This window comes from Cinclus cinclus, chromosome 1, assembly GCF_963662255.1.
Source record: "Cinclus cinclus chromosome 1, bCinCin1.1, whole genome shotgun sequence".
NCBI lineage: Eukaryota > Metazoa > Chordata > Aves > Passeriformes > Cinclidae > Cinclus > Cinclus cinclus.
In genome coordinates, this window is record NC_085046.1 from 119,497,663 (window position 1) to 119,515,368 (window position 17,706).

Genomic DNA, 17,706 nt, shown 5'->3' on the forward strand with positions numbered 1-17,706 from the left:
CATATGAAGCATTCCAGTTCTGGTAAAGAATCAGCAGCCTAACTTGAGCAGATGTGGCAAAACAGGCAATAAAAATTTGTTTAATTTCCTCTTTTGTTTTGTTTTTGACCCGACTATGAATATGCCTTCTGTTGAATATGCTTTCCACTTGTCCCCACTCCACCAGCATTCCCTTCCTTCATGTTGATCCCTCTATTCCTTGAGCCCAGCCTTGCTTTGTCTTCCAGGCAGACTGTGTATGAACTCAGCTGAAGGTTAGCAGTAAACCTCAACAAGAAAAAAGTAAAACTATTCACACTGTCCAAAGAGAAATGGCAAGCACAGCACTGGATATACTGATGGGTCCTTCCTTCCCTTCTACCATCATTGAAGGTTTGTGAGACAGCAAAAGATTCTTGCCTGATTTCTCCTGCCAGCACTGTTATGTCAGCCACTTTAGACTGCTTTCATACCACTGGAGAAGCTTTGGAATCAGGATTAAGACTGTTGTTAAACTGAACTCTAATTAGAAGTACTCATCTCTCTACAGCCAATAGAGAAGGAGCCTAAATGGGCTTGATCCTAACTTAACCACATAAAGAAAAACTGCATAAAATAAAAGCTGCATAAAGAAAAATGGAGAAATTCGACCCTATACCTTGTGCTGATTGCAACCACATTGATAGAGATGATTTTCATCAGCTCCTTCTAATAGAGTGGTCCACAGCAGGTACTTTCCAAAACGTGCCTCTGCCTCTGGTAGAGGCAGCCAGCCCACGATAAGCCCATAGCTACATTAAGAGTTGTTATTTGAAAACTGCTAGAAGGAATGTTTTCAGAACTGTTAAATCAGTAACATTAATGTCTTGGGAGAAGAAATGGCAGTCCCTCAATGCCAGAGGAGGTGTGCACATGTCCAAGCAAGGGCTAAACAAGCAGTGGTAGGGCATTGTTGGATGCACTGCTTTCAATACATGAAACAACAAATTAGAAGAAGGATTAGGTGCAGAATTTATCCACAAGAAAGTCCACCAAATTCTTTCAAATTTTTAGACAAAACTTACAAATAAAACTTTAGTCATAACAAGAATATGGAAGATGTGATGGAGAAAAGAAAGACTTCTTGAGAAAGGAACGAAGAAAAACTCTGTTCAGGCTTATAGAGCACAGAAAACTATTTGAATAGGAGGACAGTCTTTAAGCCACTAAGTCTGAGCTTGGGAAAAATATACCTCCCTTCTTCCTATGCACATTTACTTTAGCTTTTAGGAAGTAAATGCTAGAGTAAAGATCAATGACTTTAGAAAAATATGTGCAAAGATTTTGAAAAAGATCAAGACACAGGTGATGCAATGATTCAATTTTAGTATCTTGACCACCTTAGGGTCTTGGGCAAAGAGGAACTTAACTGCTTCCAACTTAAACAGAAAAGCAAACGAGACCACAAGAATACAAAACAAAAGTTTTTTAAAAGTGGAAAGCAGAATAATTATGCAGACATCAATATGCATTCATCTCTAAATGCCACAGACCCCAATAAGCAATCATATATTTAGAAAGATTCCTTTCTCAAATACAGTGTACACAAGTGACCTTGTGTATATAAATGCATACACCAGCTGTATTTTCTTCCCTACTTACTTGCAGCAAATGTCTCAAAAACACTGCATAACATTTTCTAAGGTGCACACTCATGCAGAAAAGCAACAGAGCCCAAGCAAATTATAATAAAATTTAGCACTGCACACAGAAGATCAGTCCCATCAAGCGCTTCAAGAGAACTAAAACCAACCTCATCCCAAAGAAGTCTGGAAAAAAAACACTTGATACCACTGCCAAATCATAACTGCTTCTTCCTGCACTACTGAGAAACACATCTGAAACCTTGGACTTTCTCTCTGACAGACTCCATACTTCTGCCATCTACTAACGACTGACAGGCTTGATCTGTTAAAAAATACATTTTTAACTTTCCTTTAATAATGAGAAAAGTATTTTTTCACCCCTCATTTCCAAAACCAGCTAGAGCAGTTTGGCATATATGTTCAAAAAATATAAGGGACTGTCAAATTCCACCAAGAAAGGTAAAATGACTGGGAAAAAGAATAAGCCACTGAAAATCTTTTCTTAAAATGGAAACATTTGTGCAATTTCAACACTCCATTGCAAGCATTATGATGTCCTCTGAAATGAGGAGCTCAAAAGCTCTCTTTCAAGTAGACAGTTGCATTATGGTTTGAAGGCCTCATGATTTCAGTCTTATTTAAGAAGAATCTTTATCTTGATGAATACAGAGCTTAAAAGCACCAGGTTGTTTTTTACTGCAAAGACTTATCCATACCCTGCAATTTTTAACAGAAACACTTTACAAATAAATACAAACAACTTGTACTCCAGATAGGCTTTAAAACTTTTACTGATCCTCTTTTTTCTTTAGTCTATTTTCTGTTAAAATCTGTCCAAGATATGCCACAGGCTCAGGATTAAGAAATAATTAAAAAAAAATCAACAACTACACACACACACAAAAAATCCAATTCAATCCCCTTTCAACTTACAAAAACGTGCCTCATAGGGACCATAAAATCCATGTAATTACCTGCAGCAGGATCTGTAACTGCTTGACTGGTGATGCCAGATGGTGGTTCTTGAAGCTGGTATGTTGCATTTGTGGAGGGTGTTGCAGGGCTGGTGTTGCTGTTTGTCATGTAATGTGAAGGATACGGTGAGCTATTGTAATACTGTGCATATTGGCCCTGGCCAAAACTGGGATAAGAGGGATATTCCTGCAAGACAAAAAAACAACTGAATGTCCATCAAAGTTTTGCTACTTTTTAGAATAAATTCCAAAATATAACTACAAACACATGTCAGACTTTGAGCACGTATGCTTCCTGGACTGGATGTTGAACGACCTAAAACTGTGAGGCAGTAAAATGAAATCTAAATTACACATAATTTAGTATGTCTTCTCACACAAGTAGTTTATTAGACACACTGCTGAAGATGTGTGAATAAGAACATCAGCCTCAGACAATTAGTTCTGTACTGATAGATGACAGATTGAAGAAAAATATTTATAAACTTTAGTTTAACTTGAAATGATGACAATTTCTTTCAACAAGCTATTTAAGGGCTACATTTTTTCAGTGGATGAGAATTCTAAGTTTGCCAAAGTTTGCTGAACTCCTGTTTACAAATTTACCTGCTGTGAACTATTAAATCCAGTAGAATTTGTGAGTGAATTATTTCCTGCATATATTCCAGATGATGTTGTAAAACTGCTGCCTGAAATGAAACAAAAAGTTATGTGAATTACTAAAACAAAGTATTGGAAAATAACTTCTATCACATTATTATCTCACAACATTATGGCATATTTGTAATGTTTCCCATATGTTGACCAATTCAGCTCTATAACATGCTAATACATAGAAAGTGATAATTCATAGTTCTTACACTCTGTGTTTCATTATTGCAACAAAACAAACAAACAAACAAAAACCTTGAAATTTCAACTGGAATTTTGGACCCACCTCATCTCTGATTGAATATTAAGATATTGCACCATTCTGAATAAAACCCAGCACTCCAGTACTGTGGAAGTAATGAGGGTTACTTTACTTTGTTGTTGTTGTTGTGGTTGAACAATAAGGGCAAGCTTTGTCCAGAGAGACACAACCTCCCCTCACGAAAGCCTGGTGTTTCTGTTTCTCTTCCTACCCTTGAGAACTGTGTCCTCTCCCCTCCCCAAGCCTCAGCCCCCCACAGGAGCAGCAAAAGCCATAATTCCCTGCTCCAAACAGCTCAGTCCCACTGCAAAGCCATTAGGACTCACTAATCGATCAGAGACAGCCTTGGGCTGCAAACCTTTCCTCTTTTGACAGAGTGTACTGGGCGTAACACAAGAGGAAAAAAGTACCTCTCTGAGAAGGGAGACCCAAGATGGAATTTAGCCCAGAGACTGAATTACTGCCTTCATCTCCCTCCTCCAGCTTTCAAGAGCCACCAAAAATAGACAGATGGGGCTCTCGTTTAATACCCAACCTGAGAAGCTGTTCCACTAAAAGGGCAGTAACCCCCTTTCAGCTGCCATGCCCTTGCTGGTTATAACCCAGGAGTGACACAGCCACCAGCTGAAACATATGGATGCACAGGGTGAAGCTACATAAGCCACCACAAAGTCTGTAATGAGGCAACCTATTGAACTCATCCAGAGGAGAGCACCAGTCAGTGCAGGTTATTAAAGTGTGCAGGTTGTTTACAGCCTCCCTCACCACCAAAATCTGCCTCAGTGCAAAGATATACAGAGACCTTGGGAGCAAAACTTGCAGGTGAGCAGAGGAGACAAGGAGACATGAAAATCAACAGTCAGGCACACAGATGCACCAATCCTCTGATATACCCAACACAACTCAAATCTAAACAACAATCTAACAACCAAATCTAAAAAGAGGTTATTCACTGGGAGAAGTGACATTTCTTTCAACTCCCAAGAGGACAGAATGCAGGCAGGGGTCCATACTTGCTGTAACCCCTGAAGCACATTTGTGAGCTATTTACTTTCATTAAACAAAAAAAACCCACCAAACCAATAGGTATTGTAGCTATGAGAAGTCAGAAGGAAAAATATTTACATGGTTTGACTGCAAAAGTTACTAAAAGCACATACAAATTAAGCCTCAAAGCAGTAGATGGGAAATCCAAAAGCAGTGGGAGTAAAGGATGAAGCTTAAACTTAACATATGAAATGACTATAAACATTTCTCTTGTATCTTCTTATCTTCTACTAGTGCAAAATCTCTGCTGATTGTTGATAGATGCTACTAATTCTGTGAAGTAAAATCAAATTACTTCAGCAGAAGAGTTGACATCCAAGTTTAGCAGATAGTACAGATAAACAGTACTAATGAGAAAAGCATGTTTTTCCAAATTTAATTTAAAATTGGAAAACAGATGTTAATTTCTTTTTTTATTGTAACAAACACAAAAGCCAAAATACAGCTGAAAATATTTTAAATTGCAAAACTTTGAAATTATATTTTATTTCTAATAGTGCTCTGGCTGGAGGAATATAAGTCACTGTGTCTCTTCTTATTTCTGTAGGGTTTTTTGAATGATGCAGTAATACATTCAAATACAGGTTTTAAAGGTGCACAGTTTGAGCCACTCTAAAGAGATATAAAAGGCCTCTCATAGTTATAAGTAGAAAAAGCTCCAGACTTTGAGGAATACACTATCTTTCCTCAGAAAGTTTGGAAAATAATTTGCAAAAGCAAATGAGAAAAGTAATTACATGCCAGCCAGCATCTCTCCCTCTCAGACAAAGACACACACACACACTAACATGCAGATCTCTCTTTCATCTCATGGTCAGCACTGGCTTCTATGGAGGAGGGGTAAGGGTCTCCTAGACCGTAACAAACATGAAGCAGGTTTCTCAGAAACAGCTCTGTGGGCCACCCAGAACTACAAGCCTGAAGTTGTTTTTAAATACTCATGATTTTGCAAATTGTTTTTTAAATATTCAGCCATAACATGGCATAGAGCCGCTATCCTGCCTTAGCTGAACACAAAAATAAGAATGACTACAAAACATGCGAGATTTACCGCCCTAAGTTGGCCGGCTGCATAGCTTTAAAATGTGATAAAAGCTGTAAATTGCAGGTCAAAGGTCTATTTTGCAAAGAGCTCTGACCCACATTAAAGCTGGGAACCCCAGTCAGCATCGGAAGGTGGCCGGACCCTGCTGGGACCAGGGCGTGCTCCAGGCGCGGGGCGCGCCCTGTGCCACCAGAGGCACGGGATAAGGTCCTCCCCCATGTGTTGGCCACAGAAGCCCATTTGCTCTCCTAGCTCAGTCTCCTTGCCACGGGCTATGTCTATCATCAGGGTACAATGTATGTGGCAGAAGTTTAGTGCAGCTCTCTCGGGAAAGCCTTAGACGGCCAGATGGGCTATTTAAACTCAAGGTTTCTTCCGTTTGCTTACAGTATTTAAAAATCCTTGGCAAACTCCCCCTTGTTGTCCTAGTAACTGCTTAGCCATCCAGCACAATATTTTTATACTGTATAATAATAACCAAATACCTTAACGTTTACTTTTTTATGGTTGAATTCCCAAACCAATTGGATAGCTATTCTCTGTCATCACAGCCTTGGTAACTAAAACAATGCTAGTGCTCATCACGGGTCTAGCACCCTTCCAGTGGTAGGATATTCGGGTAGTGTGTAAAAGATTTTTTATCACAATCAAAGGAGACTCAAATAAGACATTTGCAAATGGAGTTCTTTCCTTGTTGTTTCCCCCAGCCCTTCTCCACTCCATTTATCCTCACTGTGCAATCCTTATAACTCTGCCAATATAGGAACAACGGCCTGTTCCCACAGCCATTAGTCATGTAAGTGGTCTTTCAACATCTATGAAGCAACTTATATGAAAAACAGCTTAAGGAACACACTTGTTAAATAAAGTAAGGGAGGGGGGAGATGGGTGGGAGAACCTCCTGAGTCCTCTTCTCACCCTCTCCCCTGTGCACCCTCCATCACTGAGATTATAAATTTGTGAAAAACAAAAATCCAATTACCAGAATAAATTTAGCAAGGAGTCACAGGCAGCAATTCTCCTTATAATTTTCGTAAGTTGGCAGCCTCCCCCCACCACTATTGTTTGGTGACTAATGACGCTGTAATTTTAGCAGGGTCAGGAAAAGCACTGGGTTTAATTGGCTGCACACGCACCGCGAGGCAGCGTCTCTACGTTGCAGGGAGACATTCATCCCAGGGAGAGGAACCAGAATTAACTCCAAAGCTTTTGAGCGCGAGGTAACCCCAGCAAGGGAACACGAGCAGGACAACTGCAAGGCCGCTAGGAAATCCCCTTTGCTGCGGGCAAGAATGCCAGCAAGGCCCCGAGAGCACTGTCATGTAACACTGCATTGGGAAGTAGGCTGTGGGATCCATTATCTCCATTTAGCAGCTCAGCAGCTGCATGAAGAAGATGAAGAACAGCTATTGCAGGCTATGACAAGGCTGAGGCTGCAGCCTGCCCATATATGCTAGAGGGAAAAGGGGGAATAAACTCATTCTCCCCTCTGGAGGTTTCTGCACAAACAACTGAACAGCAGCAGCACTAACCCCGTCTTCTGTCATGAGAATCAATTTTGTCCTTAAATAATAGTTGAAATTATGGATAGGTTCTCCTTCCAAAATTAAATCAGGAAAGGAAAACAAATGCTCCTGTTTACTTTTAACAGCTGTTCAATCAAAAGGAAGAATTAAGTCAATTTAGAGTTGTTTCAAATACAAAAGTTTACTTAATGAAAATATTGCAAAGAGATATATTCTCACATATAGTACAGACATATATTGTCAAACATTTAACTGCAAGAAAGACCTGTTCAGCCATGTGATTCTTTTCTACTTAGCAACTAACAACTCTACCAGTCCTTTCATTTGAAATATTTTCCATATTTCCATACTTATGGTCTCTTAGATTACTGTAGAAGACCAGTCCTTCCCTCACCCACACATTGTGCTGTTTATGAGCACAACAGAAAGGACATACACACCACAGAGACCCTCCAACTGCAACCTGTGGCTCTTCTTCCTGAGCCAAATTCTCAGTGATCCATTGACTTCCTGAGGTGGGCATCTCTCAGCACAAGCACAGCACAGCTAGAGCACAACCCCCTCCTCCCTATGCCCTACAGACAATTCTGCTGATCCTTTTGTTATTAGAGCTTCACAACTGGTTCACCTTAAACATATTTCTTTTTGCAGAATATTTTAAGATCCTTGCTTCTCAAAGTATGCAGCTGAAATGCTTTCCAAGACCTTACTGTTCCATCTCTTGACAACTGCCACCCTTCACCGAGCTTGGCAATTCTGATCTTACACAAATTTTGCATATAGCAAAAAAAAAAAAAAAAAAAAAAAAGCAATACCCTTTATGGTAGACTCTATGCAGTCTATTGTCAGAATCCTAGCCTTGCACTACTAATGCCAGCATTCACATTACTTACAGCATTCACTTAAAATTTTCCAAGCACTCTCTGTGTTATCCTATGCTGCTCCCTCTCCCCTCCCTCTATTGAATGAGTTTCCCATAGACATCTGCAAAACTATTTCCCTGTCCTGCCTAAAATCCCTTTTTATTGACATCCCTCTGCTTGATAACTTACAAAAAACACCTTTACAGCTGTTAGATAACCAGTATGGGGTGCCAACTATTATTTATTATACATAAATAGTGTCAGCTTTATTGTTTCATTAGGCTCTTCTGGCCGGTGTGTTTATTTTAGCCTCCAACTTCTATGGGGACTATATTTTTATTTGCCTGTGGAAGTTAACACAACAGAATCCCAGTATATGACTGCGGCATGAAGGCAGTACTGCAATAGAAATTATAGGCAGCACAGACATGATTTTTCAATAATACCATTTCCTAGCAACCGTGAATTATCAGTTCCTTAAAAGCTGAAATGTTGATTCAGAAGTTCATTTTAGCTGCTGCTGGCAAGTATTTTGAGCTCTCTCCTACAGAAAGGTAGGATTTTTCGGGGGGGGGTGGGTGTTTAGGTGTGTTTGTTGTCTGAGTTTTTTTGTGTAGCTGTCTGCAGAAAGCAAAACCAGTAATCTTGTTTGGTTATATTTGCTCTGATGAGGAGAAAATAATCTACATTCAGCATGCAGATGAAAATCCACGTTACTCTGCTCCTGTCCCTCTTGCTTGTCAGAGCATACTATAAGTCAGCAATATTTCATATGTCAGATGGTCACTTCTGCCCTGTGGAGCTACTCAACACACAGTTCAAAATGAGACTGAAAAAAAAGCAATAAAAAAAAAAAAATCTCTCTTGTGTCTGAGCAAAGGATTGGATCAATATATCCTTAAAGCTGTGGAACAAAAGCAAAATCTTATTCTCTTAATCTCTGAAAGCACTTCTGCCTCAAGACATTTCATGGAGTGCTTATTTTGTGACACAGTTTAGACTAAGCTTGGTAATATACAAAGGTGCTAAACATACCAAAAAATGTGGTCCATTTCTGATGACTTATCTCAACAATTTCAAAATCTGCAACACACCTGATAGCTACTGCCAAATTCAGGGGTGAAAAGGCCTGCTGCAGACATCCCAAATTAGCTATTTCTGGTAAACAAAGGTGTTTAAATATCCTTTAAGTGGTGAACAATCCAGAACCAGGCATACCCAGTGACTTCTCAATACAGAAGAGGGAAAGGAATTGGGAGAACAAGGTGGAAAGACATCAAGTAAACTGAACAGGCAAGTACAGCTACAAAATAAAATTGATAATAATAGCCTGCACATACAAAGACTTACAGCTTTTAAATAGACTTCAAAGAGGCAGACTTCAATCATTACTTAGCTACCTCCACAGCTGCAATAGGTATTTTTATCTTCTCCCTCCTCGAACACACTCAGGTGTCAAATTGTATTTGGCACTTCCTAAATTCATAATCCTGTCATGTTTTACAGGACTAGCTTTGTCTCCTTCACTATTTTCTTAACTATTGCTATTAAGAGATACAATTTTTTTACTGTAATAACACTAGAACACTTTGCTATTCAAGATTTAATGAAACAAGGGATCTTCCAAACTGCTGAGAGCTGGCCAGTTGCTCTCTCAACAAAGGCAATCACCATTTCATCTCCAACTGCAATAAAATCAGAGTTAAGTGCTCAAGCAAACATTAATTTTTATTCTAGGAATATAACAAAATAAGAAAAAAAACCCCACCATAGCATTAGGTATGTTTAATTAATGGTAATATCTGTTTATACAGACCTTGCATCTGGTAGCTATAGGGAGCCTGTCCAGGTTGAGGTGTGCTAAAGCTGGCACCGTAGCTTAGAAATCCTGTCTGTCCAGGCGACTGTGACTGTGCCAATCCACCTTCTGTCTTGATGCCTGCCCACAATGCACCTAAATCAGTTAGTGACAGCAAATCTATTTGTCCATATTCAAACAGGGATGGAAAATAAAATCATTTCATTAACAGCCATTTTAACATATACCTACTGTTGCCTGAGGGAACAAATATTGAGAGCATGCAAAAATTAATAGGTTAAGGGCAGTCTAAAAGCACACTGAAAACTGAAGTTCACCAGGGAGAGGTTAAATTCAAAACTGTGTTTCCAATAACTGCAAAAGAAATTCATACATGAACAGGAAGTTGCATTATTCCTTTTTTCCTTTCCTGCCAGAGGCAAACTTTTCCATATATTCATGACATTACACAGAGGTAGATTAGCAACTTTATATGAATTTAATGAAGCATAGCATAGCCAAGCTTTCCCGCCATCTACCCATTAACGACATAACTGAGAATTGCATTGTATACTGCTCCTACATGAAAATTACACAGCTCCAAGAATAGTTTTTTTAATGAATTAGAAGTGGATAAAGGGAACTAGTGGTATTAAGTGCAATGATGATTTTTCAAAGGTAATTAAACACTAATTCAGTTCTTAACAAATAAGCACCTAAGAGACAGGAACTATTCCTGAAGCAATCACCTGAACTGGGAAAAAACATAGCAGAGTCATTAATCTGCACTGACAGAGAAATCCATTACACACCACATTACTCTCTCATTTCTAAATTTAGTTATAAAAGAATCCAAAATCTGATCAATGAATGACTTGCTGCCCAGTTTCAGTGATTTTCCCCTCAATTTGTAAGGCAATGAGCAAGCAAATATCAGCAGGCAAAATACTGGGGAAATGCACACAATCCAGCCTCTGTCTTTTGCTTTTAATTATAAGGTTGTCCCAACATGAACTACCATTTAAAAATAATTATACCCAAAGTAATCAAAAAGTGATACAATATTCTTAGGTTTCACTGTGGCATTCAGTGATACCTCATTGTTCAGAAACCAACAATATTTGAGCTGAATTAACTAAGTGTGAATTAGTAATATTCCTTTGAAAATTACTGTTAATCTAAGTCCATTTCCTGGTTGGATTTTTCTTTGGACAATATTCAACAATGTTTCAAGGTAGAAGAAGACTCAGAAGTTACTGTGTTGGCAAATCTTCAATACTTCGTTATATAGAAATGGCAGCATATTTTCTACCATCTAAGTAATTATTTTTTAACTGTTGTCATTAATTAACCTTAATTCCTTCTGCCAGACCTTCTAACAGCTGAGCTAAACCCGTTTGTTTGTTTTTCCCTGATGCTTACTTGATTCTTCTGTTTCATTTTACAATTAAGCAGTTTGAATGATGAATCTTGACTCCTCATTTCCAAGGAGAAACTCTTGCTATTGATGGTTTGTTATCAAGAATCCTTATTTGTTGTCTGTTTAAGGACTGAAATGCTGATTAAATATGGCTTAGACAAAGTTTATCTTGACAGTAGAAGTTTAGCTTTAGAGAAAGTTAAATCAAGCATTACATTTCTAGTCGAAATTTCCAGCCTGATCCAGCTCTCCATCTCAGATGGAGCAGGAGGAGATGATCAAAAGCAGCAGTAGGAGGATGCCACTTGGGTGAAGACAACTTGGCACTGAAATGCCCTTTTGCAAACCTCCATGCCATGAAGAGCCTTTCATCTCCTGGGACTTACTCTCACATTTGCTCTCATCCAGAAAGCCTTCACTCATCAAACCCTGATGCTCGCTTCTCCCAAATCTAATGTACTCAAGGAAGTGGGAAGGGACAGTGACACAAGAAGACTGCCAGAATCTGGAAAGTAAAGAAGTTGGTAAGCAAAGCCTTTGCTAGATGCTGGTGCTGGAGCAGGCGGGAGGAAAGAACTTCAGGAAATTCTCCAGCCTCCTCAGGGGCTTTGCAGATGAAGCAGAGCCAGGAGCCCCAGGGCAGCAGCTGTCAATGGCATTCCCCTCCACCCCCCTTCCTGCCTGCATGGCTGCACGGCTGTGGAGGTGGTGAGCTGGAAAAATGAAGAGGCTAGAGGTGCAGTTGAGACAGCATCTTCCCAAACTCCACTCTAGAGAGAAAACTTGAGGCAGGCAGATACAGGAACTCGTGCATACTCTTTTCTTCCAGTATACCCAGAGTCAAGAAACAAAAAGAAAGAGGCCTCAACTCAGTTTTTCCTTTCACAAACACATAAGTCTTCTCCCTTTATACTGCTGAAAGATTTCTGCCTGGATGAAAGAAAGGCAAGACAGAGGGTACATGGGGTCTAAAATGCAGATCAAAGTGTAGAATTTAGTCTCTAAGCAAGGCTTCAGTTCTTGCCTATTGTAAATGAGCGTCCTAATACTCCCCAATTTCATTTGGGAGCATAGATTATATGGCATACCTTATATATGCAAAAATACATGTTAAGTTCCAAAACTTTTTAATAATTATTTGCTTTTAAATATTAATCCAATAAAGTACATCAGCAAGGAGCACCTTAGCACCAGATACAAGGCACAAGTCGCAAAAGAACAAAGCATGTTAAAATTATCTTGGCTCAGGAGCTGAGAATTTCAGTGGTCAAAAGTAGCTCTGCAATGTAAAACATTGCAAATTTATCTGAAGTCCTAGGCATGGGGGATGGTCTAGGCAAAAAACCAAAACAAAACAAAAGAGCAGGCAAGCATGTTAACCCCCACAAGCATTTGCCAAGTAAAGCAACTCTCAATTACAGCTCCGACGACAGTGAGACAGCTAAACTCCAGTAGTGAAATCAAGGCCTGGCTGAAGTCAGTGGGAATTTTAGATTTGACTTCAGTGAGGTCAGGATTTAATCCAGAGGAACCAAGCGAAAAACAAAAAAGACACTGTCTGGGCTGCCCAAGCCTAGCAGTCAGCCAACTATGAACACAAGGTGTCCACAGGAGAAACAGGTCAACAAAAGCAGGGTGGGGAAAAGGCTTGTCTGTTATCATCCCACCTGGTCCAGATGGAATTAGCAGACAAGCTCTCATTAACAACAGAAGCTCTTGTGTTTGTGTGTGTGTGTGTTTGTGTGTGTGCGTGTATCCAAGACACCCCATCTCACAGGGTAAGTTTAAAATATGTGCATTCAAAACTGAAACATCCAATCTATACTATTTTAAATGAACCTATTTTAAAGTAAGGGGAAAAATAATGCCTTTCTTTTACCTAGTGTTCACCATAATCTGCCGTAGAATATACTTGAGATCCAGTGGATTTTCAACTTGCAGACTTCAAGATGAGAGATTCACCAGTTTTGCACTTAAAACTTTTAACTATTTTAAAGTGAACAGATCGTATGGTTAGTTCTATCCTTTTGGTATAAAACTTACATTATCTGAATGTATTTTTAAAAAATACACTGCTCAAAGCATGTGGATTGTATATTTTTAATATATTCCCCCGGAGGAATATAAGACCTATTTTCTAATAATGCATCCTCGCTCCTGCACTGCTATGTGGTCTGCCAGCAGACAGTCTGGCAGGAAAATGGTCTCACCCACTGCAGCTTGTTTTTAAATTAAATTTTTTGGGGAATATTTGCTACTTAGTACTATCTCCTTCATCAGGCAGACAGAGCTTTAGTGGCAATTTACCTCAATTTTCACCTCCAGGGAGTTTTAAAACATTGGAAAGTGAGATTTTTTTTTTTTATGAAGGAATTTTTGAATCAGTTGGGTTTTTTTTGCCTGCTGAAAATCAGCACAGCCTTGCAGATTCATCTGGGTTCTAGTAATCTGCATTAGCTGAAATTCAGACTTTTACATCCTTATGTAACCTCATGCAGAGCTGGGGAGCAGAGCCCTGAGCAAGTTGCCAGGAGCTGGGCCTGTGCCATGGAAGCCCCGAGTTCTCTTTTCCCATTTCACTGCTGTATTTTTGATGCCACCAACAAAAAGACAATGAACCTCTCCTCCTGATCCTAAAATGGGTTCATCTTCTTGAGTACCTTTTTAGCTCATTAATACATAAATTAAGCATCACTCACTCCAAGGTGGGAAAGTTCACAATCTTCCACAAGAAATGCTCTAAAGCACAGCTGTCCCACTAAGTACTGACCCAAGGGTCACACAGTCTTGATCTAAAAATCCATTTACCTCAGGAATAAAACTACACAGCTGTGATTTCTTACCATAGGAAGGGATTCCATAGGGTTGTCCGGGCTGGGGGTACGTGGCATAGGCTGTAGCTTGTTGCATTCCCGTTGTAAACTGTGTCTGCCCATATGCAGCCATCGTTTGGGAAGATGGGGTAGGAAGAATATGTGGGTAGGGTCTGCTATTGATTACAAATGACAGAAAATAGGACAGACACTTCATTAGACAGACATGCCTGTACTTATTTTTAGCCTGATTACAATCCTGCTGCTTCATTAACACATAATCATAGGCTGTGCTAGACAACAGAAACTTTAAGAGACAAAACAATAAGAAATCTATAATAAAAGAATAAGTGAAATAAGAACTTTACAAATATTTTTCAAATACATTCTTAGCATTTAAAAAAAAAGCAGTTTTTTCCCCTAGAAGCTGCTGTGGTTTAAATTATGGCTTAACAGATGGAGTCAATTATTATTTTAAATGAGGTTAAAATCTGCCTATTCCAGATATTATTATTACTACTACTATTATTATTTTAAAAAGATATCATACTTGGAAGGGTAAATCTGTGGTGGGGAGAACTGGTGTGTTTGTCTTGGGCTGAAACCACTGCTTCCAATTGCTGCACCAAGGAGAAAAGAAAGCATACAGAAGTGTAAATACACACACCAAAGATAAATATTATTTTTCCTAATAGAATTTCAGAGTATTAACAAGATTTTAATTAAATTCAAATATCATTGATACCTTAGATAGAAAATAATATTTTATGAGGAACTATACAGGAATGCTTAACATTAAAATCTTGATTGCAAACCCCAAATACTAAATTGCCCCTTTGTAAAATTCCTGAGCCATAGTTTATTCTTTGGTTGCACACAGGCAACATTTTCAATGCAAACAACCTATTTCCTAATGGAAACATTTCTCTTCATAGTTTCAAAGGATTGTTGATATCTCAAGTGCAACATTTTATTAACTTTTCGAATTTTTAAGGTCTACATTTTATGAAGGAGCTTTATGCATGCCTCGATTGAAAACACATGGCCCGCTTCAGAGCATGAGTCTCATTTAAAAAAAAATAATTCCTAATACAGACTATGTATTACCTTATTACACTCCTATTTTCTTCCACCTTATCTGCTGTCTAAAATCCTTTCAGCCCTTCAAATGAGTATTGGATAAGGATGCTCAAGATGCAGATGCTGTTAGTGAAACATGGGAGCAGAGGAGGCTGCGCCTCGAGCCGCTCCGGACCAGCCCCAGCAGTGAGGCTGACACGGAGCCTCCCACCAGCACAGCCCATTTCTGTCAGCATCTCTGGGTGCTGCTCAGAGCCTGCCAGCTCTGCTGGCTACTCTGCTCCAAGCAGTATTTTTGGGAGCCCTTCTGGTTACTGTCTGGGTGTCACTTCTCCTCTAGGTCCCAAGGTGGGCTTGGAAGCCTTTGTAAGGAAAGGGTCAGCGGTGGGTTATGAGACCACTGTAAAATCAGACAGCCCGAGAAACAACAGGCCTTCTTGCTAACTGCTTGGAAATAAATAAGGCATGCAGAATTACCCCTTGCCAGCTACCCCCTTCCTGGCCAGCTACAGGGAAAATCCATCATTTTTACACTCTGGGGGGGAAGAAGGGAGACTATTTCTGTGCCTTCTACACATGATAATTTTTCTTTTCTGTGGCCTTTGAGGCTGCAGACATGCCAAATATTACAGTCCAACCTTTATTCAGATCACCACAGATGTATGTAGCTACTATTAGGTATACATCGTATTTTCTTCTTTCAGAGAATTAAAATACCTTAGAAGCCTTTCTTTGGGCTTTTAGACGTGATGCTTTCATACTCAGCAGCCTGTGCAGAAAATGGGGGACTGTGACGAGACCAGAAAAAGGCTGGCTACCAGGAATCTGACTAGTTGTGAGATGCCAAATTTTGCTTCTAATGAAATGTAATCCCACAATATATTATTAGATCCTTTTCTGATTTGGTTTGCACTATAAAACCAATGTGCTAAAAATACCACAATTATTCCACAGGTGTGCAAAACTGAGCAAACACCTTAGGTTGTTCTCACAGCGTTTGCATCCTTTATGTCAGAAGCTAAGATGCATTTGGCTTCCTCTAAGAAAAGAAACCTGACAAAAGAATGAATACTTTAGTAATAATAAATTACATTAAGTGAGGAAGACCCACCCCTCAGTTAGAATAATAATCACAGAGGCATGTAAGTCTAGTCACAGAAAACAAAAAGTAATTACTCTGTACAAAAGTAATTACTCTCACAAAAAGTAAGAATACTCCCTAGTGAGACTCCCACCGAAGACCACCAGTGGCCATTAATAAGCCTGATACTGTGATGCTCCTTACTTGGGGAAAACTCCTGTTGACTTAGACTAAAATGAACAGAAATGGGCATAAGCTGGAAAGTACAAAAGGCTTTTTAAGAGAGGTGCACGTGGGATAAGAAAATAATAAATGAAAAAAATGCTGAGCTTAAAACTTTTGCTTATTCCTTACCTGATCCTGAGAAATTGTCTAAAGACCCGTCTGTGGTAGTAGTAGTAGCGATCTCACTGCTGTTCATTGGTTCTGTTTTAACTATAGAAATATAAACAGAAGATATTCTATATGCTCCTAATATTCTTGCAGGCGCATGCACACACACTCACTACAAACGCAAACTCAATAAAGCAAACATCTGCCAAAAATGTTCTAAATCATGGCTATCAATATTTTGCATTTCATGTATTTGTGTATACAACAGTGCAAAATACTGGCAGCAATGATTTACACATAAATATAGGATGATCAAGAGGGTTATTCCTGTCCCAAGGAATAAGAGCTACTGTAACAAACCAGAAGTCCCCATGCAACTCTCTGCACCTGTCCTGATTCCTCTTAATCCTGCAGACCCAACAATGAGGACACGCATTTAGATCAGGTCATATAGCATTTACAGGCTTGAAAGACAGCAAATTGAATGAGACAAAAGAGCAAATAATTTTAAAATGGTTTTCGCTGAGGGCTGTTCAAATTTTGTTTCCAATTAAATTATTTTTCAGAGGAAGAATTTGTGATGAAATAAAACAATTTTCTTGTGGTGGATTTCTCCTCTCAAAATGAAAACCAACTTTATACTCAACAACAGTGAATAAAAAAAGAGGACACAGTCCTCACCAAATACTTCAAAGAACATTTTTACATTTTATCCCTCTGCACCCACAACATAATGCAGCTGTCCGAGAGTAAAAAAGAATGAGACCAAGAGATTGTTGCCTGGCTCGTGATGATTCATAATTAATAATTAATTAATGACTTCTAATAAAACCTCAAATAAATAAACAAACAATTTCTCCTTCTGTCAGTCCAGTGCAACGTCTGTAATGTTGAGATAAGGACAGTGTCCTGATCCAAAGAGCAAGGATGGGGCTGACTTGGCATAGATGCAAAATAGGCACCAGTAGCTACTCCCTATACAGCTTGTCTATACATGTGTGTTCAGGAATTGCAACCATCACTAGCAGAAACCTTTGGTACCAAGTCTGGAAAGGGTGAGGCAGAGGGACTTCCCTCTTTTCACAAAAGACCTTTCCTTTCATTGCCAATCCACATTCTTATTTATGCATGTCTATTTCCTTCATCAAGCCCCCTCCATGGGATCTGAAAGAAATCTCTCAAGATTTTACTAATTGTCCATTATTTTCT

At 39.2% G+C, this 17,706-nt stretch overlaps 1 protein-coding gene across 8 annotated transcripts in view; it reads right to left on the reverse strand.

Annotated features, from left to right (window-relative positions):
- Positions 1-17,706, reverse strand: part of EYA1 (EYA transcriptional coactivator and phosphatase 1) — an 80,040-nt gene that overhangs the window by 49,529 nt on the left and 12,805 nt on the right. For 2 of the 8 annotated variants that reach the window (XM_062502363.1, XM_062502354.1), the window contains exons 1-4: positions 14,034-14,179; positions 9,789-9,911; positions 3,185-3,267; positions 2,579-2,765 (exon numbers count right to left, since the gene is read on the reverse strand). In XM_062502363.1, the coding sequence (XP_062358347.1) occupies positions 2,579-2,765; positions 3,185-3,267; positions 9,789-9,911; positions 14,034-14,136 (496 nt within the window). In that variant the 5' untranslated portion in view covers positions 14,137-14,179. Of the gene's footprint in view, positions 1-1,211; positions 1,216-2,578; positions 2,766-3,184; positions 3,268-9,788; positions 9,951-14,033; positions 14,180-14,553; positions 14,624-16,518; positions 16,600-17,706 lie in introns of those variants that run through there. The other 6 variants (XM_062502383.1, XM_062502337.1, XM_062502401.1 and 3 more) reach the window with 6 other exon arrangements.